The sequence below is a fragment of the Alosa sapidissima genome, chromosome 14, assembly GCF_018492685.1.
Source record: "Alosa sapidissima isolate fAloSap1 chromosome 14, fAloSap1.pri, whole genome shotgun sequence".
NCBI classification, from domain to species: domain Eukaryota; kingdom Metazoa; phylum Chordata; class Actinopteri; order Clupeiformes; family Clupeidae; genus Alosa; species Alosa sapidissima.
The window spans coordinates 30,746,560-30,771,995 of NC_055970.1; the positions used below are offsets into that span (position 1 = coordinate 30,746,560).

The 25,436-nt window shown below is 42.3% G+C and overlaps 3 protein-coding genes across 11 annotated transcripts in view; 2 read left to right on the forward strand and 1 right to left on the reverse strand.

Moving 5' to 3' along the window:
- The first annotated feature begins 137 nt into the window (after positions 1–137).
- LOC121681711 (NAD(P) transhydrogenase, mitochondrial-like) lies at positions 138–13,586 on the forward strand. The gene is made up of 22 exons (XM_042061618.1): positions 138–268; positions 929–1,096; positions 1,933–2,162; positions 2,455–2,672; positions 3,069–3,156; positions 3,760–3,848; positions 3,974–4,161; positions 4,294–4,427; positions 4,640–4,831; positions 5,545–5,698; positions 5,938–6,099; positions 6,257–6,367; positions 6,666–6,811; positions 6,987–7,182; positions 8,097–8,330; positions 9,179–9,339; positions 9,635–9,814; positions 10,031–10,190; positions 11,712–11,793; positions 12,321–12,439; positions 12,832–12,947; positions 13,154–13,586. Exons 2-22 carry the CDS (start codon positions 967–969, stop codon positions 13,298–13,300), a joined length of 3,237 nt encoding a protein of 1,078 aa, XP_041917552.1. The 5' UTR covers positions 138–268; positions 929–966; the 3' UTR covers positions 13,301–13,586.
- Positions 13,516–15,630, reverse strand: dtwd1 (DTW domain containing 1). 6 transcript variants are annotated; one of them, XM_042061632.1, is made up of 5 exons: positions 15,491–15,630; positions 14,810–15,073; positions 14,464–14,607; positions 14,127–14,355; positions 13,516–14,011 (listed from the first exon to the last, which is right to left on the reverse strand). In XM_042061632.1, exons 2-5 carry the CDS (start codon positions 15,071–15,073, stop codon positions 13,782–13,784), a joined length of 867 nt encoding a protein of 288 aa, XP_041917566.1. In that variant the 5' UTR covers positions 15,491–15,630; the 3' UTR covers positions 13,516–13,781. The 6 variants fall into 6 exon arrangements, with proteins under 6 accessions (XP_041917566.1, XP_041917561.1, XP_041917565.1 ...); XM_042061627.1 differs by having other exon boundaries at positions 15,384–15,521; XM_042061631.1 differs by lacking the exon at positions 15,491–15,630 and adding an exon at positions 15,324–15,451.
- LOC121681714 (protein FAM227B-like) overlaps positions 15,536–25,436 on the forward strand; it is a 29,527-nt gene continuing 19,626 nt past the window's right edge. For 3 of the 4 annotated variants that reach the window (XR_006022255.1, XM_042061624.1, XM_042061625.1), the window contains exons 1-9: positions 15,536–15,673; positions 16,068–16,317; positions 16,499–16,542; positions 16,626–16,658; positions 16,771–16,875; positions 21,728–21,826; positions 22,294–22,395; positions 22,547–22,673; positions 22,881–22,976. Coding sequence is in view for 3 of the 4 variants with exons in the window: in XM_042061624.1 (XP_041917558.1) it covers positions 15,602–15,673; positions 16,068–16,317; positions 16,499–16,542; positions 16,626–16,658; positions 16,771–16,875; positions 21,728–21,826; positions 22,294–22,395; positions 22,547–22,673; positions 22,881–22,976 (928 nt within the window). In the remaining variant the exon portion in view is untranslated. Of the gene's footprint in view, positions 15,674–16,067; positions 16,318–16,498; positions 16,543–16,625; positions 16,659–16,770; positions 16,876–21,727; positions 21,827–22,293; positions 22,396–22,546; positions 22,674–22,880; positions 22,977–25,436 lie in introns of those variants that run through there. The other variant, XM_042061626.1, reaches the window with a different exon arrangement.

Consider the following 25,436-nt stretch of genomic DNA (forward strand, 5'->3'; position numbering starts at 1 on the left):
CACAATTTAGTCTGCCACATATCCTGTTTTTTATCTTAATGTTTATGGTTAGACGTTTGAATGAAATGGGTTTGTTTCTGTAAAGCTTTACAGTTGGCCATTTTTCCACACTGCTCGCCCGAATCACATGGCCCGCTATTTATAGTAGATTAGGCAGTGATATCGAAACTCCTCAGTGGTGCCGCGCTGAAGGTCAAAAACAAAATCATGTCAAAAGTTTCTTTCCCCCTGTAGAATAGAAAAACCACACAGCAGAATCTAAGCAAAGGTCAGTGACGTCCACTCTAGCCTTGCTGTTTTCTTTTTTCTCTCTTTCTCCTTTTTCTCTCTTTTTTGGGCAAAAGTGCGCGAGTGTACATGTTTTAGACAGGACACCTTGACGGTATGCGCTTACTTCTGCTCCTCGTCTTTCCCTCCATGCACAGCAACGGAAAATATTCCACACGAAGCAAACCAAGGCAACTTCAAGGGTTAATCTGGCTATTTGTTAATATTCGAATGTAATTTTGTCTGTATTTCATGAAAATAAGATGAATTGGATATAATTTTGTCTCTAAAAACAAACCTTTAACCATCCTAAAAGAACTTTGCTTTTAACAGATGGTAAACATTTTAGCTGAGTTATATGTGACTGGCAGTACCAGTATGTTATGAGTTCTGAATAAAGTCTTGGTGACCCGCACTTTCACAGAGAGGAGTTTCTTGGCACTCTGTCCCACTCAGTCGTCACATTCCCAGTTCTCGCGAACCTGCAACCATGTGTTTGCTTACTGATGTCCTGGGGAATGAAATGTCACACTGCTGGGCCTAAAGCATGAGAGTGTGAGTGTGTGTGTCAGCTCTGGGTTCCTGGTGTTGGACTTTTCTGGGAGTAAAATGTGCCTTTCCATCTGAGGGCAAAGTAAGTCTTTCATTCCTCTGCATTCAGGATATTTGGGTTGGGGCCACAGGACCACTGTGTGAGCCATGTCTTGCCTCCTACGCTGCGTCTCCTGCACCTCTGTGCCCTTGGTTTACCGAGCTGCACTAAAAAAGTCACCTGGGAAAAGGTACTTTCAAACCTGTGCTATTCTATGGAACCAACAGGCTCCCAAAGGTATGTAGTATAGTGTCATACTGCACATTTCATTTGCTATTTTATATATTATAATACTGTTACACCCTATTTTATTCCACCAGCTTTCTGGAGTATCCTTATGTTATACAACTGCAGGTCATTCAAGTTCAAGTTCATTTGAGGTCTTGTTTTTCCCTTTGTTATGTAGTGCCCCCACATACTACAGTCCACAGATAAATGACACATAATAACAGATGAACAGTACAGCGTTTGGAAGCAACTATGAGAAGCACTCACTTTAATCCTTACCTAAATGCATCTGCCTACATGTAATTAATGTTTGAGTGAAGGACTGTTGGAGAGGTCATGTAAAGGTGAAATCCTAACTTTGCTAGTTTGTCACTGACCCCTGCCTTTCAAGCAAGTCTCACTAGTGTCAATGAGGTTGTTAATGCCACGACAGAGAGCCCCCCCCAACGTGTGTTTTTTTCTGGTTTTGTGTTGTGTGATTGGACATTTTTGTGAGCTGTGTGAAAACGGCTCACTGAGCCTGTGCAGACCGGGCACAGCTGGGCACGCAGCCAGTCGGCTGCTAATAATGTCTTGCTGTTGTTGGAGATCCGCAAGCCAAGTAAGGAGAGATATGTGAAACAAGACTCTGGAACAGACTCTACTGAAGGCTTGTGTATACGCTGCACGTGCCTAGCCTCATTTCTTTTTTACTGTTTTGTTTCCCGTCTATTTTATTTAAGGTGCTCATGATCCTACAGTTTTTTTAAGCACAGAAACAGAAAAGCTGTTGGAGTAGGCCTATCTGTGTTTGGAGGTCTAGGGGGGACCAGCGCTGCCGCCCTAAGTTGCTGTGTTCCCCTCAGGTGTGCGTTATAAAGATGTCATGGTGGGCGTGCCCAAGGAGATCTTCAAGACTGAGAAGAGAGTGGCCCTTTCCCCTGCCGGAGTGGAGGCCCTGGTCAAGCAGGGCTTTAATGTCCAGGTGGAGAGCGGCGCCGGAGACGAATCCAAGTTCTCCAATGATCAGTACCAACAGGCAGGGGCCAAAATTACCGACACCAAGGGCGCCTTCAACTCAGACCTGGTTCTGAAGGTAAGCAGAATTATATCTGAATGTTAGTACCAGGATTTTTAATTATTATTATTATTATTTGGTATAATAATTATTATCATTATTTTTTGTCATATTTAATTTAATGAGTCATTTGTACTCAGTTTAAACTCTGTACATAAATGTTTCATAACTCTCATGACATGGAGCACCACCCTAAAATGATGAAGGTCTTTTGAAGGGCACATGTGTGAAAAAAACCTCTCAGTCATAACCTGAAAAAGTAATGCAGTTGGGAGCACGAATGTCTTATCAGATCTTTCTGGGAACACAGGTGCGAGCGCCGACCTTCAGCGAGGCTTTGGGCAAGCATGAGGCCGAGCTGCTGAAGCCCAAGTCCACCCTGGTGAGCTTCATCTACCCCGCCCAGAACCCTGAGCTTATGGACAAGCTGGCCAAGCAGCAGTGCACCGTCCTGGCCATGGACCAGGTCCCCCGAGTGACTATCGCCCAGGGTTACGACGCCCTGAGCTCCATGGCCAACATCGCAGGGTGAGCTTACGTGAGCGCATGGTCCATGTCAATGCACGATACAGTGGGGATGATGTGTAATGATCTGTTCTGCAGCCTTGTGGAGGTTTCTCTGCTCTGCCTCTTTTATGGCTAAATGATTAATGTTCTGTCAGGACAAGCACGAAAGAGGAATTGTAAAAAGTGCATATTTACAACTGGGACCAACTTTATATATTGGAGCAAAGAGCAGAAAACATGTTTTCCATTTAAATTCCCTCTTATCTTCCACAGTGATGACAATGGCTATACATTTAAGATGAGGTTAAAGCATATTATTCATGCTAAGTTATCAGGAAACACTTTCCACATGGTTTAATTAGGAAATTATCCAGGGGCCAAGAAGGTGCATTGACTTTTTTCCCCCATGGTACTCAGGTACAAGGCCGTGGTCCTCGCTGCCAACCACTTTGGAAGATTCTTCACCGGCCAGATTACCGCAGCTGGGAAAGTACCTCCAGCTAAGGTAGCCACTGACAACTAGCTCAACCTGTCATAAAAAAAATACTCATTACACAGGCTAAGAAGTTCCCTACACATTGTGATTTAGCTGTGGAGAACTGACAAAAATTGCTGTAGTATTTACATAATCGCTCCTGCCTCAAAACCCGGATTGCTGCTAAAAAGGTGCGGTCTAGAATCATTGTGGAGACATGGAGAGGCTTGGTAGATATTATAAGAACCAGTTTGAGAGCTGTGAATACAAATAAAGATGTTTCCATTGATTATTTTAAAAGGTTATGAATAATTGTGGACATGCCATTTTTCATATTTAAAAAAAAAAAAAGATGAAAACGCTTCTTTTTTGATTCCATGTTTCTCCCACATTGTCTTACAACCTTTTGGCGTGTGGCAGTGTCAGAACAAACATATTGGTCAAGAGAAAATCAACAATAAATCAATATTTGCCAGGGGTATGAATAATTATGTTCCTGTATGTAATATTTATTTATATGTTATATATTTATATGTGAGTATTTGAATAATGTGTTATCAGGATTTCAGCAGTAAAACCAGCCTTACGAAAGAAAGATAACTGTAGAAATTATTATATGTTTGACCCCCACAGGTGCTTGTTATTGGTGGTGGTGTAGCAGGATTGGCTGCAGCAGGAGCAGCCAAATCAATGGGGGCCATTGTGAGAGGGTTTGACACAAGGTACAAAACACGATAAACCACCATGTAACTGCAATGCACCAGCAGTAAACCTTTAGGACTTTTAATTGTATGAACGGTCACATCATAGTGTGAGCAGGAAAAGTGACAGTGTTTTCTGTAACCAGACCAGCAGCACTGGAGCAGTTCAGGTCCTTTGGGGCAGAAGCTTTGGAAGTGAATATCAAAGAGTCAGGAGAAGGAGTTGGGGGTTATGCCAAGGAGATGTCTAAAGAGTTCATAGAGGCCGAGATGGAGCTGTTTGCCAAGCAGTGCAAGGAGGTGGACATCGTTATCACTACTGCTCTTATTCCAGGTAAAAAAACACATTCAACCACACTTTTAAATCACAGTTTGACAATTCTGTTGCATATATCACTGACTCTGTCCTCATTGCTTAATCTATTTAATCAGTTCAGTGTTTAATTGATCTCCATGGTCCCTGCAGGAAAGAGGGCTCCCATCCTGATTAAGACGCCGATGGTGGAGTCCATGAAGGATGGCTCTGTGGTGGTGGATTTGGCCGCTGAAGCCGGAGGCAACATTGAGACGATTAAACCCGGAGAACTCTATGTGCACAAAGTGAGTGACACTGTTCCAACCAGTAAACCTCCATGTTAGTATGGTGAACACACATAGCACAGTGATATTAAAACAAATGGGTACAGTGCCAAGGTTGTGCATCTCATTAAAAGGAGATGAAAAGAAGATGTGAGAACATTTATAGATGACATGCAAAAAAGCAATAGCCAATTTTTAGGGAAATGTTTATTTCTATTTTTTCTATACATTAGGGGGTGACAAACATTGGATTCACAGATCTCCCTAGCAGAATGTCCACACAAGCCAGCTCACTGTACTCCAACAACATTCTGAAGCTACTGAAAGCTATTAGCCCTGATAAGGAGTACTTCCACTTTGAACCTGTGGACGACTTTGATTACGGAACACTTGACCATGTCATCCGTGGCACCACGGTGATGAAGGTAAGTATCAATGCTACTACTCCTGCAGCTTTCGAACATACCAGAATAGGACCCATTTCATAATTAAGAATTCAATGTCAACTCCAACAGCTAAGAGATTACATTTGATCTGTGTATGGCATGCACGTCAGTGAGACAAAAACATTGAACATTGAGACACCAAAGCCAAAACTTTTGAATTTTAAAAGCCCACACAGCCAACTTGGCTCATACGCACAAGGCTGTCAGCAAGATTGACGTCTCACGTGAGAAAAAGGATTGGGGCTTTGGATTTTCTGTGTTTGCCTTCTTTTCCAAGAATCCCCCCCCCCCCCCCCGACACTTTGTTTATTGCATACTTGAAAGACAGAGGGGGAACAGACAGCCTCCAGGGGAAATATCATCTTACCGTCTATTGAAACAGCAATTCACACAATTTTCATTGGAATTTATGGTGCTGCTCAGAGCTGTTTCTTAACACGCTCCAAAGAAGTCTCCTATTTTGTTGACTTGGCTGTTGTCTCTATGGCCCTGTGAACTATGAGTCATTGTGGTTTTGGTCTTCTACTTGTGCCATTATGTAAACATTATAAACTCTAGTCATGTTCAAGGGAACAAATGCATGGTGATGAAACACTTGGATCAGTTTCATCATTTATTTATCTATCTGCTTTATGCGTGTGTGTAAAACTATGTTCACTCTGCACTGACGCGTATGTCTCCTGTAACCCCAGCAAGGCAAGAACATTTTCCCATCGCCATTACCAAAGACTGTCCCTCCACCTCCCCCGGCTAAGATAAAGTCTGTAGCCGAGCTGGAAAAGGAGAAAAAGGCAACAGTCTCCCCTTTTAACCGCACCTTGACCTCCGCAGGCATCTACACAGCAGGTGAAGAGACACAGTACATTCCCATGATTCACTCTAGATTGTGGGAGAAGAGAGAAGGCGCATAGCTTATGGCTAGTTGTGAATAGTTGTTGTGGGTGAATGTAATCCTATTATATACTTCAGCATGTAGTGTTTCTAGACGTGGAGGTGCATGAAAAAGGCACTTGTTCGGCGCACACCCCACTGGGCAAAGTTGTGTGTGTATTTCATGTGTATTTTTTTAATTTGTCTTGTTGCAGGGGTGTCCACTGTCCTTGGTCTGGGTCTTGTCGCACCCAACGCTGCTTTCACCCAGATGGTCACCACTTTTGGACTGGCAGGAATTGTTGGCTATCACACGGTGTGGGGCGTCACCCCAGCCTTACACTCACCTCTCATGTCTGTCACCAATGCCATCTCAGGTGAAATACCCCTATAATCTAATGACCTGGCAACAGCATCTTCAACAATACACTTGATAATGTATACACTCTAGGTTTGGTTTATGCATTAGAGATCTCTGCTGTTTTGATTTTGGCTGTCTATGAACTGCACTCAGACTGTTCTTCCAATCCCTAGGCCTGACTGCTGTGGGTGGCTTAGTGTTGATGGGTGGAGGTCTCACACCATCATCTCTCCCTGAAAGTCTGGCACTGGCAGCTGCGTTTGTGTCATCTATCAACATTGCAGGTTTGACCCTAATCCCATCAAAAATACAACTCAATATCTACTCAGACCTTACTCAGGCTTGTATTTAAGTGTAATTAAGTGTATTTAACCATTGAAAATATATACCATAACAGATGTAGACTTCTGACAGTACGTAGACCAGAACTGTTATAATCCCTCAAGTGTTTGATTCCCAGCAGCCTTCTATCATGTTAAAAAGATTGGAAGAATTCTAAGCTATGATAGTGTTATGGGATGCATACTGCGCATAGACAGTGCAAAGTATATTTAACTTCAAATGATCTGCTGTTCCTCTCAGGCGGTTTCCTCATCACAAAGAGAATGTTGGACATGTTTAAGCGGCCCACAGACCCCCCGGAGTATAACTACCTGTATGGAATCCCTGGAGCTCTCTTTGTGGGGGGATATGGAGCATCTGTAGCCAGTGGCTACCACATAGAACAGGTGTTGATGCAATGTAGCCCTATTACTCTATTGATATCTTTTATGAAGCAAAGCATGTTGGTAGACATGCATACATCATGCATCATACTGTAGATCTCAACAGTCTCTAACATGTCTGTAGATGTTTGTGTTCTGTGTGAATCCCACTGCTCACTCCCAGCCTGTGTGTTGACAGATGATGTACCTTGGCTCGGGCCTGTGCTGTGTCGGAGCCCTGGCCGGCCTGTCTGCCCAGGGCACCAGTCGCTTGGGCAACACCCTGGGCATGATGGGGGTGGCTGGGGGCATCGCTGCCACCCTGGGTGCACTCAAGCCCTCCCCTGAGCTGCTGTCACAGATGTCTCTGGCCATGGCAAGCGGAGGCACCATAGGTATGTCGGAGCGCATACCGCAGCATCGGCACATACCACAGCGCCTTGTGTGTCCTCATGTTGATGTCGGGCCAAGTTGACATGACGATATCACATTAAGGGTGCTAGAAAAAGTGTACCAGAAATATTACATGAGGGTTTCATTTGCCATGAGACAGAGCAACAGAACTGCTTTAATCTGGAGAAAATTATCTAGACTTGAATCTCACTACCAATTAGTTTAACATAAACACATACAGAAAATATGTATTGTATGCACAAAATTCTGTAGTTGTAACAAAAATCCTTTGAGGTCAACCACATCATCACACGTGCTTGTTCAGAGGAATTTCATGGCATTTACAGTGATGGTAAAACCTGTTTACATTATGACATAGAATGTTAATCATCTTGTCAGTATACTGTTTGTAGCTGTAATTTTCATATGATGAATGATGATATATTCAGACCTCTGGCACTTCTTTAGCAAACGTTCAGGGTGTGTTTGTTTATATATAGTGTTGTTTGTCTTTTTATAAGTCATCTTCTAATTTGATTTGCAGCCATTTTAATTTCATACTAAGTGGCTGGCCTGGTTCCCTCTATGTGGGGTTTGATGTTAATTCCCAGATATATCTAGGCTTATGAGAAACAGACTTTTTCTTTTTTTATCAAGTTTGTCAGACTGAATTGAATTATGCTCTAATCAGGCACTGCATGTCGCAGCTTTAGCGAAGATGGTGCTGAAATGTTGACCAAATTTATGGTGCAAAGATGACAGATGATCTCCATTCAGAGTGTCAGCCTAAAGTTTGTATCTCATATCAATTGATTTAATCCATAGCAATATGAAGGCTAATCCTCTTGTTACTTAGAGAATACTGCATATGCTTGTCTGAGTTATTACTTAATCTTTTGATTCTGTCTGCTGGCAGGATTGACCATCGCCAAGAAAATTGAGATCAGTGATCTACCTCAGTTGGTGGCAGCCTTCCATAGCCTTGTAGGGTTGGCAGCAGTGCTCACCTGCGTTGCTGAGTACATGATTGAGTATCCCCACCTCGACGCCCATCCTGCTGCCAATATGGTGAAGACCGTTGCCTATCTTGGCACCTACATTGGTGGTGTCACCTTCAGTGGTTCCCTGGTTGCTTATGGAAAGCTTCAAGGTACACAGCATTGCTGAGGGATGAGATTGCGTTCTCACTCACACAAAAAGTTCCCATTAGCTCTGTTGATCCACATAAATGTGTGCCAAGGGTGGATGTGGAAAATATCCTTGTCTTCATTGTCTCCTTTAAACAGTCGACAGTAGGCCAAGTTTTATTCAATTCCAGCTATGATTTGCCTTAAAGCTGGCATGTCTGGTATTTTCCCTTGGACAAATGTACTCTTGCAGGCGATGTGAAAATCTAGAGATTACTAAATGTTCAAAAAGTAAGGAAAAGATTAGGCGATTTTAAAAACTCGCATCAGTGAGGCCATTCCTCCTGTTGCCAGAACTATGCAGGGCAACAGGAAAAACACTGGAATGCTTCATCTGCCTTGGTATATCATCTCATAAAGTTATCTCTCAAAATATGATGTCAGGATGATTTGCCAGTTGAACCATGTGCCCCTGCTGTTCATCTTCTCCTATGAATCAAATTGTGGAGTCTAGCCAAAGAAAGATAAAAGACCCACTGAGGCTCTGGTTTACCACACATTAGCAGCAATAATCAGCACGCCCTGTAGCCCAGTGTTTGCCAAAACTTGTCATCTTTTATCGATAAAGATCTCCCTGATTTTTTGCGCTTGAAGAAGCTTCCCAGATTTTCTTTTTTAGCATTGATTGTTGGTTTTGTTCAGTTGCCAAGAATAGCGAAAGCGAGAGAGACTAGCATCAAGCTGCATTCTCATACCTGCGTTAAAGTTTGAGGCTTGTTTTAGAGTGTTTAGAGCATTACCTTCAGGTAAAAGAAGGAAACATGTCATTTCTGATTTAATCTCCAACGTTGAAAACCACTCTGTGACTCAGGTGTTCTTGACTCGGCACCCCTGATGCTCCCTGGCCGCCACATGATGAACGCTGGCCTCATGGCTGCCTCGGTCGGAGGCATGGTGCCCTTCATGCTGACTGACAGCTACGGTACAGGCATGGGCTGCCTGCTGGGGGTCTCTGGCCTCTCCACCGTCATGGTAAGTGTGGACTTGCATGGCAAGATGGTGATTCAGGAAAACATATTTTCTCTAAGCTATGAACTGTATGTGTTAACAGTAGATTGCCCCAAAATAGCAACTTTATGCAAGTTATTATGCATTCTGTCTCATAGCTATTCCTTATGTGTAGGAAATCTGACACAGTGCTCTTATGCTGAGAGGCTGAAGCAGCATTTATTTTATAGTATTGCAGAATTTGAGACAACTGAATGGTGAATGGTAAGACAACACTGAATGGTATGATCCATTTTTGTGTGCTCTTCTCCATATCTAGGGTGTCACACTGACTGCAGCCATCGGGGGTGCAGACATGCCTGTGGTCATCACCGTGCTGAACAGCTACTCTGGCTGGGCCCTGTGTGCCGAGGGCTTCTTGCTGGACAACAACCTCATGACCATCGTTGGCGCACTGATTGGCTCGTCCGGTGCCATCCTGTCTTATATCATGTGTGTGGTGAGTATGGACGGATGGCTGGTCTCCATTCACACATCCCCTGACAGAATTAATAAGAAGACTTGTGCAATTGCAACCACCTGCAAGTGTTTTCTCTTGGCTAATGACTACAGTTTCCATCCTTGAAAGATACTCTCCTATTGACTCATACCCCACATCACTATTTCAGTGACTGAATACTGATGTGTACACTGAAAGATGACATTGTCTTTGCAGGCCATGAACCGCTCCCTTCCTAATGTTATTTTGGGTGGCTATGGCACTTCATCCACTGCTGGTGGGAAACCCATGGAGATTGTAGGCACCCACACTGAAGTTAACTTGGACCAGTCCATTGAAATGATAAGGGAGGCGAACAGCATTATTATCACTCCTGGTAAGCTTCTACAATAAACATAATGAAGTAACCATATCATCTGCAGGAATGCCACCGAGGAATCTTTTTTTTACTGATGCTTAGCAGGCTTCCTTTAGGTTTGACCCAAAAGATCAGCACAAAGTTTATAACATATTATATTCTTTGTAATTCAAAGTTTAGTTTAGTAATGGTTAATCAGCTGCCATCAAAATACTAGGGGGGATTTAAATGTGGCAAGATTTTGTCCACCAGAAGGCAACAGTGTGCCATGTTCCTCTTCTCCCTGAGCCAAACCATACCAGTAAAAACATGCACAATGTAAAGTTAAAGCAAAAGTATGTAGTTCTGTAGCAGTTTTAAAGGTATGCTTTTTATCATTCTCAAATGATCGTGATGTCTGGTCATGTCAAGGGAAACCTATATCATTGTCACCATGTGGCTTTGCAGCTTAAATCCAAAACAGCTTGATACTAGATAATATAGAAAGAAAATAAAGAAATTGAATTAGTCTTTTTGGCTAATTAGCTCACTAATGTTAGAGTAGAGAAAACAACTCCTTATTGTTGCTTTCATGTTAAAGCATCATGCTTTTTATTTTAGCTATACATAAACTGGGACTACTAAAGATCAGCTCTATATAAGACAAATAGATTAAAAAAACTTAAATGGATCAAGTTAGCTTTGCTGCTGAAGCTAATGTGCCATGTTGCATGCATTACTCCTTTTTCATGCATGAAATCCCACTGTGACCGTAGAATTCACTGTCCAGAAGACCCCGAGTCCACCATCAGGGCATCTGGGGAAGGTGACAGCATCAGCTGAGAGCACTGGACGCGCGGCCCATGTTTGTTTTCCTTTCTCTTGTTCTGGGCAACATAATAAATCACAGAGCTGAGTCCCATGGATCAGGTTTCAAAGTTGTAAGAGGATGGAAATGAAAAGACAGCCGATCCAACACATGTCTACTCCACCGTAGCAAGTCCACGGTAAAACACAAGAAGTCAATTACAACAGCGTGGTGGAGGGAGCAGGCAGATACAGTTGCCTTTAGGGGTCAGATGTTGGGAGGTTTGACTGTCCCATAGGGATCTACTTAACTGCTAAATCTACTGGCCCTGCAGCACGGAATAAAGACCCCTCTACCTTCTCCAGATATTTGAAAACAGAGGTCAGCCAGTGAGAGGGGGAAAGATGGTCTCTCGCACGCACACTGCCATGCCGGTAGAATTCCTCTGCATTAAGGCTCTGGGGTTAGAGGCCTCTGTGTCATGGGGAGCCCCCCCTGTGTTGAGGCAGAGCATGTGCTGTGGGAAGGGTACAGCCTAGCTGAAGTTGCCACACATGATTTCCTTTTTCTGCCTCTAATGAAAGGTGCAATGTCACTTGAAATTCCAGTTACTACTCTTGTTGTCTGTCTGTAACATTAGCAAAGTGCCATATGGTTACAACACGAATGTCTGGTTGACTTTGAAGTTGACTTTTTGGTTGTTTGGTAATTATACTGAGAACCATACATTTTGTTATTGTTTGTTTTATAAGGTTGGGGTCTTTGTGCAGCCAAGGCCCAGTATCCCATTGCTGACATGGTGAAGATGCTCTGTGAGCAGGGCAAGTCAGTCAGGTAAGACAAAAGACTAATGTTTTTAGTTGCTGCTTAACTAAAGGAGTTGACCAAGAGGACTTGTAAGCACAACCCACTCTTTCCTGGAATAATGTAGGGAGAAGTTCCACAAAATGTCCCAAAAGCTAATGGGAACAATCTTATTTATATTTAAAACAAGACAAAACATGTCTATGTCTCAAATCGTAATGCGAAAAATGTCAAGATCACCCAAATAAAGGGGAAAAAGTAAATCAATTGCGAAGATACTCCAGACAGTATTTACATATCAGACCAGAGAAGATAGACATCTTCCGGAAAGTTTAGGAAATGATCCTATGGAGAAATTACGAGAGAACAATCAAGACAGAGAATCAACCAATGAGAATGTGATTTCATTTTGTGTGTGTTTATTTTATTTACACGTCATCATTAACAGCTGAAAACAGCATTAAAAACCATCTAAATCCATCTAAATCCAGTGTTAAACGTAGCTAATAAATTAACCTAACAAATTTTATTTATTTAGTTATTCTTTTCCTTGTCAGATTTGGAATCCACCCTGTGGCTGGCCGCATGCCTGGTCAGCTGAATGTCCTTTTGGCTGAGGCTGGAGTTCCTTATGATATTGTGCTGGAAATGGATGAGATCAATGAGGACTTCCCAGGTGATAATCAAATGGGTCAACTGTAATTCCATGAGTGTCCTCTTTAAATAGTGGGAGGTTTAGGAGTCGGGGTAATTCCGCAGGATCAGCACACAGACCAATCATCCAGCTTCACAGGTGTCTGTCCATTGATTCCGACATAATAAATAGCGGCATCACAGTTGAATTAACGTTCATCATATAATGATGTTTAGACATGCAATGTTTGAGAGCAACAGTCTGTTTTTATAACTACCACCTTCTTAGCCTACGCAAATCTTCAGACACATGGTTCTGTTTAGATTATATGGGGATGAATGAGAACCGCTAGTGCTAGTTTACCTCTTCATAGGTTTGTTTGCTTGCTTGTTTTAGTGGATGCTTTTATGTTTAAACTAATTTTTTGTCCACAGAGACTGATTTGACTCTTGTCATCGGAGCCAACGACACTGTAAACTCTGCGGCCCAAGAGGACCCAAATTCCATAATTGCTGGAATGCCTGTGCTGGAGGTCTGGAAGTCAAAGCAGGTACAGTATAAACTCCCCCTGAATGTTCCCCCTGAATTGCATGATGTGATGACATGTTGGGTCTCAGCCACCTATGGCCAGCCAATGGGACGTCAGTCATGCCACAGGGAGGCCCTGTGAGACCACTCTGATTTATGAATCATGCTTTAACCATCATTCATCCAACAACCTTGCTGCTTGCCAATAACAATCTAATTTGTCATCAGGTGATTGTGATGAAGCGTACTCTTGGTGTGGGCTACGCTGCAGTGGACAACCCCATATTCTACAAACCCAATACATCCATGCTGCTGGGAGATGCCAAGAAAACATGTGATAGCTTACAGGGTAAAATTAGGGAAGCTTTCTATTAGCTCCAGCATATAGCTCCAGTACTATGTGTATTTATTAATTGATCTTGTCCATATCCAATTGATGACTGTATGATTGTTGTATTTCAATTCCATGGCATAGAGTTATTGTGCATTCAAACCCAGAGCTAATCATTAGTCTGATAAAGTAAGTACATCTTGCAAGAGTATAAAAGATGTGCAAAATAATTAACATAAACGACAAATACAAATCAAAATTTAAAATCAATGGAAGTTTTACTGAGTTGCATGAGTTTTCTGATTTGTAAATAAAAGTATTTCACAATGACTTCTGTTAAATATTCTCTTTGTGTTTACCCATTATGCACAAGAAATGACACCAGTGTACTGATGTAATGGTGTTCTGAAATGTAAATACACTTGGCTGTCCCTTACGCCAACTGTGCATTGGCATGTTTTGAGATCATCATCAGGATGTGCATTGCAAGAGGACTATCTGTAATGTCCAGCTGTTCAATGCTCATTATATTTTTCCAGCAGATACTTTTGCTTTGTTGATAATTTTATGGAGGTAGGAGTAAAAAAAGAGAAGGTTGTCATATTCACCACTGTACTCCTTCCGGAGGCACAGAGTATGATAGTCTTTAAGGAAGTAATAAATAGCCTCTATTGTAGCAAGATATGTGTCTGGTGAGCCTCGCTGATGACGCCAGAAACAGGTTTTCCTTGTCTTCAACTCAACCCGTAGCAGAGCTAGAAAAAACAAGGCATAGTGTGTTAATATCAGTCTACTATACGTATAAACACACACTATAAGGAAATATATCTACCAATCTCATTGCTGATATCAGCACAAGATGCTACTCACGTTCGAGTCGTTCATCTGTGATTATTCTGGTAGTCTGGTTCCATGTGCTGTCGATGAAGATGACTCTTTCTAGAGGACAGGACTGTGGATTTACTTCGTCTTCCGTCTCTTCTGTGATCTTCTGTCTCTTTACTCTTGCTTCATCAGATGAGTTTGTTCTTATGTCATTTAGATGCTCCGACATCTCTTCAAGAGTCACTGAGTCAGGTCCAGGGAAAACCAAAACTGCCTGATGGCCAAAGCAGGAATAATAAAAGGGAAAATACTTAAGATATGTCATTTTAGGTTTGTTACGTTTTCTTTTTAGGAGTTGAGCATATTAAGAGTGCACACTGACCTTGTGCACATCACCATCCAGCTCCGGTATGCAAGGGTAAGTGTAAATGTTGACATCGTCGGGAGCGATGAGTCTGGCATGTACCGCAGTGCTCTTTCCATCAGTTTCATTGGGGTGTTTGATTATGTCAATTCTGACCGGGAGCTGTAATTGCAATTAGCATACAAAAACAATTTAAAAACATCAGTCCTTCAACCTGCTTGTTTTCATAATAAACTATTTTGTCCGTTGCCTTTAGTTCAGACAAATGCTCACGACCAAGTTCATCGATCTGGATCAATTAGCCAGAGATTTCAGTTTGAGGCCATAATATGGAATTACGACTGATTCTGTATCTCGCACTAACCTTAATTAAGGGAATTTCCTGCTGGTTCACACCGACTAAAGTGAAACACGTGTAGCAGAAGAACATCCTTGAACCACCACATTTAGAACACTTTATCCTGCCGTGCGTTTGTGCTCTTTCGAGTACTTCGTGTGATGCCAATTTCAGACCTTGGAGAGGCGATTCAGCTTGACTAGAGCAGTCTAACGTTAAATTATCCGAGCTTCTGTCGAGCTGTTCCTCTGATTTTGGGACATCTTCTGTGACTGTGCTAGTGGCAGACATCTACGTAGTAGAAGGGTCCGATTTCACCAAAGATAAATCACAGTTTAAGTATACTTCTTAGTGACGAAACCACAAATAGTATATTTATGCGATGACAACAACGTCTAACGTTACATTCGTACATGTGGTTACTTACAGTTACGTTAACGTTAGCTATAACAAACACCACTGATTAACGTTACAGATAAATATCGTCAGCTATGCTCACTTGATGAGGTAAATAATTAATATAAATAGTGCAAATTCGTACATTCCTCTGATACACTATGGATTAAAATCGCTCAGTAAAAGCTTCCAGTCCTTAACATACACGAAACGTTTGCTTTTTCATGCAGCTTGTATCAGCTTGTATCCGTTTTGCTCATGTAAACCGGAACTAAATCGCACTTTGGAGGAAGTAAAACTAACTCCGTTTACCTCGGTTCCTTAGCAACATAATTCAACATGCTGACTGAGTCTGAGAGGAGGTTTACACACTTTAAAAAAAATTATAAATGACCGTGGATAAATTAAACCTAAAGATACAAAATGTCAATGAATTCAAATGACGCAGAAATCCCTATCGACTCATTCGAGGAATTCCTTAGACGTCAAAAACTGGTATGATAAATGCCCAAATGTAGGGTGTTAAATTCTTAAATTAGTTAACGTTAACGTAACGAACCAAGCATGGTCAAACGTTTACACCTGATACAAGTCAGCTGGCGTTAACTTGGCTGATTATCTGCAATGAACTGCAGTAATTACGGTAGCTTCTATACTGTTACAGCCAACCACCAACAATAAATTAAATGTGCAGAACTGAAGTTTCTTTTGTCAAAAATGAGATAGATATCGATAGATAGATAGATACTTTGTTGATCCTCAAGGGGAAATTCAAGGAATTCAATGAATCTGCTTCTGGATTGAGCCTAATTTGAATGGTGGTGGCTAACATACGATACGTAGATTTGCCGTCATGGTCAGTGTATCTTTTCTCTTTTTGTTTTTTCAGGTAGAGTGGCCTGAGACTATCAGGAAATATGTGCAGTTGCCATCAGACTACCATTTCAACTCTGTAGAGGAAATAGACGAGTATTTGAAAAAAATGGTACCATTTCCAGTGGAAATAGCTACATCTATCTCAACGCTTGTAGATGAAGTATGGGGGAGAGTGAAGGAAAATGATGCCATTTTATCAAAATCTATTATTAAACCAACAGGATGTCGAACCAGAGCCACACCCAAATCAAACAATCACCCTTGTAAGCTCACACTTTTGGGCACAAATGATAATGATGATGGTGATAATGATTATAATGATGATTATCATTATCATTATTATTATTATTATATATAGGCCTATTGTTGTTATAAGGTGAGGCCAAATCAGCAAATCAGAAGCATCAACAACCCATCTCATAAAGCACATCTATTTATTTGCAGATCCAGACTTAGTTGCAAAAGCACATAAGAAAATTAAAGAACAGGCAAGTGTATCAAAATTGTAATCTTTAAAGCTGTAACATTATTGACCTTCAAAAGAAAAACATGTGACATTTTGTCATCTTAGATTGAAACAGTGCCCCTCTGTCCAGATGTCATGGTATGTTCACTTTGTTCACCAGCCTGTTGGCCTATACAGTACATATTTGTACATGACAATGTAACATTATTGAGCACTGACACTGAGCATTTGTTCAACCCTATTTCTATAGGATTTTGAATTCCCTGGATTTTCAAATTTAGAGCATACTGATATTCCAGGGCTTCCCAGTACCTCTCTGCATTTGGACCATATTTCAGAGGCACAAGGCTTTAATGTGAGTACAAACTATTGCAACGCTATAAAGTGTAGTTGTCCCTCTTTCATTGGCTGTGTGCAGTGTGTGTTTTAACATTATTGTTATTATGTCAGTGTAACAGAGGTAGTTTTCCCTCTACCACGTTCTCTGCGTTGTGTTGTGTATAATAAGAGACGCCACAACCGACCTGGTCTTTGACTCTTTTACTGAAACATAAGACAAAACATACACATCAGACAGGGAGCGAGCCAGTTGCATCACAGCTCCTCTGCCTCAGGACAGTAGCAAAAGAGCCGCGCGGCAAGACTACGAGACGCGCAGTTAACAGCGTCGCCACAAAAGTACATGTGAATAGACAATAACAAAAGTACATTAAACAAACATGGCATACCTGAAATATAAGACAAAACAAACACATCAGACAGGGAGCGAGCCAGGCGCATCACAGCTCCTGCCAATCAAACAGGTAAACCACGTTTAAATGCATTCAGTCAATTCACCAGTATGGAAGTCTGTAAGCTAACTAGTTAACGTCGCTACACCTGCAGCCACGTTAGCAGACGACTGTAGCATGTAGAACTGAGACAATGTGCATTGTGTAACGAGCTAACATAAAAACAGTGATTAAATAAACATAACTCGTATATAAGGTGTGCAACACCAGAAAACAGTTCTATGTGAAAAATGCACCATACAAGTAACCATAAAAGCATAAATACAAGATATGATGTATTGTATGCAAGACTCCACATACCTCTGCCTCAGGACAGTAGCAAAAGAGGCAGAGGAGGGGGCTACATGAACACTTAAGGGGTCTTCAGCGTGGGAACCGACCCCTGCCACACCCAAGCCACACCCCCCTACAACCTACTGTACCTCAGAGGCGTGGGAAACTACAATAGAACTTGTAGAAACGATGGGGGAATTCAGGGAAGCATAATTAACCCTGCTACACTCACCCCCACTGACTTCACTGAATTTCACCCATGAAGAAAACAAACAAAAATAACAAAAACAAAAATTACATAGCATGCAGGACAGTGAACCCACAATAAGGACAGAAAGTCCACCAACACATGAATGCTGTCCAATGACGGACTAGAGAAGTAAGAAGCCAGCTAGAGGGGTTAGCTTGGCTCTAACTTATCACAGGAAAAAGGTGCCATATACACCTTACCAACTGGGGTACATCCACCTACAACCATAGCCTAATGCAATAGGCAGAAAATGATGACATTCTTTCCCCACAAGGGGAGATACACAGTATGGAAAAAAAAAAAAAAAAAGAAAACAAACAAAAAGAAATCTCCCTACAGAGCTCCTCTTAGAAGACTCCGCACCCACTGGAGAGCCATAGTCTGTATTAGCCTCTTCACCGGCCTAACCAGTCTACCCCGCCTAGTGCGTAACCCACCCCCATAATGACCAGGTGAAGCACGGGTGTGAGCAGCAGACCTAAAAGTTGAGGGGGGCTCAACGGACAGAGACTCTTCGGCACAATCACTTGGCACAGCACAGCCAGAGTTTCTGCTGTGCAAAGACGGAACAGTGCTCACTGAGTCCGAACTAACTGTGTCCGGAGCCACTTGAATCCCCTGCGGATCCCCTGTGTTGCTACTATGCGAAGTGGAAGCACCAGGAAGCCCAGCCACCCATGATACAGTTCTGTCAATAGAAGCACGATCCCCACTGAACTGTGAGCTGCCCACCTCACTAATGCTGCCACCAGAAAATGACAGATGCTCATCATCATCCACGTTGGTCAGTGGCAAGAAGTTAACCGGCAAGATGAGATTCCTATGCACTGTTTTCACAGTACCCGCTGGACTCCTAATTCGGAAAGTGTGAGTGGAGTAGTTCACAGAAACTACAGTGTAAATGGTCCCCTCCCACTTATCCGCCAGCTTCTTCTTGCCCCGCTCCCCCTTATTGGCCAGCAGGACCCTATCACCAACTACAACAGGTTGGCCCTTAGCTCTCCTATTGTACAGCTCAGCCTGCCTGCGCTGCTGCTTCTCAGTGTTAGACTGAGCTAAAGCCATAGCCTCCCTCAGGTCCTTACCCAATGATGCCACATAAGTGTCAGTGTCTACTGTGTCCCCATCCAACAGAACATTTTTAAACATCAAGTCAACAGGCAACCTAGGAGTGCGGCCATACATCAAAAAGAATGGAGGGAAACCTGTGGTCTCATGAATAGTACAGTTGTACGCGAAGGTGAGATTATTAAGAAGCTGGGGCCACTTGACCTTTGACCTAGGGGGTAGGGCCCTTATCATATTCCCTAAAGTACGGTTCATCCTCTCGGCTTGACCATTCCCCATGGGGTGATACGGGGTGGTGTGAGACTTGTCCACCCCAGCTAACAGAAGCAGCTCCGCAATTAAAGCGCTTTCAAAATTAGCCCCCTCATCTGAGTGAATACAAGCAGGGAAACCATACACACAGAAGAACTTATTCCACAGCACCCGAGCTACAGACTTAGCAGACTGATTAGGGCAGGGATAGGCACACGCCAGCTTAGTGAAGTGATCAGTCACCACGAGGACATCAATGGACTTATTATTAGAATCTTCTGCAGACCAAAAATCAATGCAGACTAATTCTAAAGGAGCTGAGGTAGCAATGGAAACAAGAGGGGCCCTAGCCTCAGGTTCCGGAGCCTTGCTAACCACACACCTCTTGCACCTGTGAACATAGTCCCTGACATCCCTTTCAAGCGTGTCCCAGTAAAACCTTTGTCTTGCCAGCCATAGAGTACGTTGCTGGCCCTGGTGACCTGCCTCGTCATGAACCCCTTTTAGAACCATGGACCTCAGTGCTACGGGCACCACATACTGGAAGGCATTTTTTTAAACACAGGATTCTTAGCCACCCTGTACAGCACACCTAATCGTGTTGTCAGTTTACCCCACTGCCTTAAAGTCCTCACTCTCCCGGGATTCATGTACCCGCTCACGCCTAGATGGGCGTCGCCCCCTATCAACAAAGAACCTGACCCTGCTAATGGTGAGATCCTGACACTGTTTGTCATACAGTTCCTCATGACTGAAAACAGGCAAAGTATCCTGCCCAGTCATGGACATGGCCCTCAACTGCTGAGCATGAGAGATAGCCCTAAGCTTAGCACCATCCTCCCAATTACGAGAGGATTGCAGCACAGCAGAGACCTCCTCACGCGAGACCTCACCTCCCGCCATGTTCTGAATGACATGTGTGGCCTCAACACACACGCCAAGAGATGCAGAAGCCTCACTCTGACCCACATGTGTGGCCCCAACACACACATGGTCAGAGGTAGAAGTCTCAGGGGCATGTGTGGCCCCAACACACACGCCACTAGACCCCGCAGCCTCGCCCCGAACAGCATGGGTGGCCCCAACACACAAGAGAAAATGCTTTGAGAAGTCTGGATGCGCTAAAGGCACACTACTCACCAGTGCATACATAAGGCTCTGGAAAGCCTCTGCACACTCAGGTGACCAGTCCTGAGGGCAGAGCTTCCTCCTCTGCACAGGTCTACTCACACCTTTACCCCTGCGTGGTCGCTTAGACCCACCCGTAAGTGCAAGGTGGCCTCGCAATCACAGAACAGTTTTCAATGAAATGCTGGTAGTAAACCACCATGCCTAAAAAGGAGCGGATCTTGCTTGCAGATGGCGTGACGCCATCAGCCTCCATCAAATCTGACTGTGAAACATTCACAATAGCCTCAACCTTATCTGGATCACTAGCCACGCCATCCTGAGAAATTATATGCCCTAAAAGCTTCACAGATCTCCTAAGAAAATTGCACTTAGCAGGCGACAGCTTCAAGTTGTGCAATTTCAGCCGTTCAAACACCATGCGTAAGCGCTGCAAACTTTCCCCTTCAGACCTGCCAAATACAAGGACATCGTCCAAATAGCACAAGAGACTTAAGAAATTTTGATCGCCAAAGACAGAGAGCATCATCCTCATAAATGTAGCTGGGCTATTGCAAAGGCCCTGAGGGAGTCGGTTATATTCATGCAACCCTAATGGCGATGAAAAGGCTGTATATTTCTTGTCATCCTCATGTAATGGCACATTGTAATAACCCGACGTGAGATCCATGGTGGAGAAAAACACATTGCCACCTAAAGCTGCAAGGACATCAGCCTGGTGGGGGAGTGGGTGGGCGTCTTTCACAGTGCGCGCATTAAGCCACCTAAAGTCAGTGCATATCCGCAGATCTCCGTTTTTCTTCCACACCAGCACCAGTGGAGAAGCGTACTCACTACTAGACTTTCTAATAATTTCCTTCTCCTCCATCTCATCCAAAGTCTCTTTCAACTTCTGGTAGTGGGCCGGGGACAATCTGCGATATGGCAATCTGAATGGACGGTCATCAGTCAACCTAATCTTAATAACCTAAGTTATATATACAATTTATATATACATATACACAAATTAACCCTGCTACATCAGCATGCTATGAGAAAATGTTTTACTTTTTTTTTTTGGAAGAAAATGTCATTTAGATTAGATCAACACATGGTTTACTCATTGGTGTCAGTACTGTATCTATTCATCTTGTTGAAAGCCATATGTTGTTAGGGAAGATATTAAACAGACATGTCACGGTATGTCCTATTTAAAAAACACCTGAACTGTCATACTTTTTTCTGAAGCACTGGTTGCAACCTTCACCTTGTATGGCAACTTTTGTGATGTGTAGGTGTTAACTATATTGCGTGCTGTATTCAACCTTTAACCATGAGGACAACATGTATTTCACTAATACAGTACAGTATGTCATTTTTGCCGACATTATGTATAGTTCAGCACTGGAAAAACACTGAATGTCCAGAGTGAGCTTTATTGAAAGCTTTGATCTTTTCAAATACAGCCAGGCTTCTTGAAAATCTGGAAACCATTTTTTCTCTCTGAGCATTCCATCATTGTCTTCAAGGATACATTTTGGTGGTTTTTCCTTCATCGTTTTAAGGTATGGTTAGACTGACAGATGTATAACAGATAGCTTTCTTCCTATATCTCCAACAATTCTAGGGAGTTTTTCCTCGCCCCTGTTACTCATGGGCTCTCTCTGAATGTTTTAACACTCTGTAAAGCGCCAGGAGACGTGTAATGTTTTGGCGCTCTATAAGTGAAATTAAATAGATATTTGAAAAATGAAAATGCTTCATGACAATTAAAAAAAAAACATTTTACAATATCTCTTTCAGGTTTGTTTTTCAATTTTAACTTTAATCTGGTAACTTGTAGATAATTAGTTGTATAGTGTTTTCGTCACTGAACATTTCGTCAGTACAGATCATTTTATACTCACAGCAACTCTTGATGACAGAGGTTTATAGACTGCAGTTTCTTGTTGATTATGTCCTTTGTGTTTTCTTCTTTAAAAGCCTAGTCTAGAGGATGAAAGTGTGCTATTTGTGTTTTCTTCTTTAAAAGCCCAGTCCAGAGGATGAAAGTGCGCTATTTGACTCTATCGCTACTGGATTTGTCTCACTTCTGTTGATGGTTTTCAATGATGTGAAAGACAAATTATTCAAGGTAACAGAGCACGATGACTCCAGTTAACATTAGTAATGTATCAATATTTTACTATTGTCAATGTTTTATTGCTCAGTTGGAAAGGAATACATTGGGAAAATTAATGTTATTTTGTGACATGGTATAATGTTGGATTTTCTGTGTGTTCCAGGTCTACGCTGACTGTTTAGCTCAGGCAATTTATGCTGCTTTCTGTGGGGCGTTTCCACAGTCAAAGGAGCATTTTCATGATGACTTCAAAACTGAGCTGACTGAGGTGACCTCTCTGTGGGTATCAGGTAAATGCCTATTCAAGTCTGAGAGTGCATTGTGAATTTACATCTCCAGCAACCCCCCACCCCTTCATGCAGTTGTACTGCGGTCGGGATATTGGTAATGAAGTAGAAAAAAAAGAAAAGTCCACATTATTTCCATTTGTTTATCTGTATTTTATTATTATCAATAGAAATGCCCTCATAATGAACAAGGAATAATACTAATTTCAGGTGTAAAGCCCAAACTTTTGTCATGGAAGAACTGGAAACTTCAGTGGTCGACTCCAGCAAAGGATGCTGTCAAGACAAAAAAAGCCTCAGTTTGCGGTAAGTGTTTACCTGAATCATGCTGTAACTAGTGAATATATATAAGCATTTTTCATCATTAATCAGTCAGTGTTTTTGCATTACTGCACTTTAAGAAGTGCAAAAAGAGTGGTGTGCAACATACAGTACATACTGTGGCTGTTGTTTTTAATATAACAGTTCCAAAACATCAAATGTAGTGCCAGTACAAATACAGATTATGTCATCTCTTTTTAAAATATAGGCAACACAGACTTGATTATGATGATCATAATCAAGTCTGTGTTGCCTATATTTTAAAGAGATGACATAATCTGTGTTTGTACTGGCACTACATTTGATGTTTTGCTAATCTTCCGAGTTATGCTAGTCTTTACATTTGTTGTTGCTTCACCTTATATATATGTATATATATATATATATATATATATATATATATATATATATAAAAGAAATAATCCCATGTTGATACACAGTTCATCTTTTCACTTCTGCGTATAAGAGATGGTCTTGTTTAGATTTTCCACATGGATCAATTTTGACATTCAGTAAAACATCACAATCAAATAGCTAATGATGATTCTAATAATGATGAATTAATGTTTCTATTTACGATAGATAATGCCCTTAAAGCACTTTAAAGGAATCACTTTAGCCACACTGAATAAGATCAGGCTACATTCAATTAACGACTGTCCATACTCATAACCCAATCAGTTTGATGTTCAATTCAGTTAAGTCAAAGTCAATGAATAATTTTGATTATAAAATACAGAATAAACACACGTCTATTTGAAAGTTTGCTTGATTAATTATTAAATTCAGGTAATTCTTATTGATCCTTGTGATGAGATGTTTCGATAGTTGATCTCACCAGCAATACATTCTGCATGATGTGAAATAACCAGTGGTCAACCTAAATGTTAAAACCACTTTTCAGAAATAGGACAGAGATAGGAAAAGGAGAAGGAAGCTGAGAAGTGGAGTGCAGTTGGATGGAAGGGAGGCTCCAAAAGGGGAGAGTGGGGGAGCGAGCTGAGGGGAGTGGAGCTGGATGCCTGTGGGGATGCTGCTGTTGTGTGTGGTCAGGGCCAGAATGCAATCCTTCCAGAGCGGTGTTACCCGTCGGGATACAGTCCAGATGTGTTTTGCCGTGGTAATCTTTCTGACGTCTGGGACCAGGCCATCATACCAATGTTAATTTAGGATGAGTTTGTGTTTTTGCTTCTTTTGGGTTCAAGGATGCCAATTTCACTTTTGTTTTTGGAGTAAAATGCTGAACTGTAGTTGTCAGCATAAGTACTATTGTGGTACGGGGTAGTACGGAGGTGGTGAAATAAGCCATTACTGGACAGTTTGTATGCTTCTTTTTCACCTAATGTGGTTTTACTAGTTGGTGGAAGAGATTATCAAGTGATAGCAACCGAATGCTATTTGTTTACAGTATTATGTTCATAGCCCACATGATTGACTGGACCCACGCCATGGTACATGCTATACATCATTCAGCCCTTTGTTTTGTTGCACATGGCATGTGTTCTTTGGCATTTCAGATTGTACAGTTGTACACACTGCACATTATAGGAGTATTGAGTAAAAATTGATTAATGTTTGTGACTATGCTAATTACCATTCCAATATATCCCCACATTCCTCCATGTCAGAGTCTGCTATTGTTGGATGGCATTGTCTTAGATTGTTTTGTTGTTAAGGACGCACAGTTCTTTCGATCTTAAATTGTGAAATTCTTGAATTCTCAGTGTGATGCAACCTGATTTGTTTCAGTACATCGACACCATCTGTTACCTTGAGCAGAGGGAAGCAGGTGCCAGGAGTTCTGTGGGCTCTACTCTTTTTTCTAATTCTATATTTGTACAGGGTTGTAGGGCTCCCTTGTGATTTCTGTGGAGGTGCTTGCTTTTACAGCATTTTGATAAATTGCTGAAGGCCACCACCTAACCCCTCCTCCCTGCTCTCTCCTTGGCCTCTGCCAGTGGGAGAGTGGCGACGCTGGCTGGCTGGCTGCTCTGGCATGTTGGTGGTCCGGGTCTCCCTCGTCTCGCTGGATATCTATTGGGTGTGACTTGGGGGTCACTCACCCTGGGCTCCCAGGGCTCTGGGGCCGCGCGCCATCCGAGGGGGGAGGGGAATGGGGGCTCAGTTCATGGCCCTTGAATGTATCAAATTCAGATGCGCCTGCCCTCGCTGTCTCGCCACATGTTGTTGGTATTAAGGACCTCACGCTGACTTTCCCTCGCTGCCTGCAAAAAAAAAAGGCCGAGCAATGGCATGACGTGCCCAAGTATTTCCCATGATTGCAACAAAATCCCCTTTTCACAAAGATTACGCCCCTCTCTCTGAAAAAGCATTTAGCTGTAGCCTTTCTATTTCAAGGAGTTCTGTCATCTCTTACGAGGGCCTTTTGAATGTCACTTAATGCAAGTCTTTAACAATTAACTCAGTCATTTTGTATTGATCTTA

Bases quoted from the DNA above. Each gene is read 5' to 3' on its own strand.
- LOC121681711 (XM_042061618.1), top strand. From the start codon at position 967: ATGTCTTGCCTCCTACGCTGCGTCTCCTGCACCTCTGTGCCCTTGGTT. The intron at 3,849-3,973 runs GTACAAAACACG...TTCTGTAACCAG, and splicing joins GTGAGAGGGTTTGACACAAG to ACCAGCAGCACTGGAGCAGT. The intron at 4,428-4,639 runs GTGAGTGACACT...TCTATACATTAG, and splicing joins GAGAACTCTATGTGCACAAA to GGGGTGACAAACATTGGATT.
- dtwd1 (XM_042061627.1), bottom strand. From the start codon at position 15,404: ATGAAAAAGCAAACGTTTCGT. The intron at 15,074-15,383 runs GTATGTTAAGGA...TCTACTACGTAG, and splicing joins TGAAAAAGCAAACGTTTCGT to ATGTCTGCCACTAGCACAGT. The intron at 14,012-14,126 runs GTGAGTAGCATC...TGTTTTTTCTAG, and splicing joins CACAGATGAACGACTCGAAC to CTCTGCTACGGGTTGAGTTG.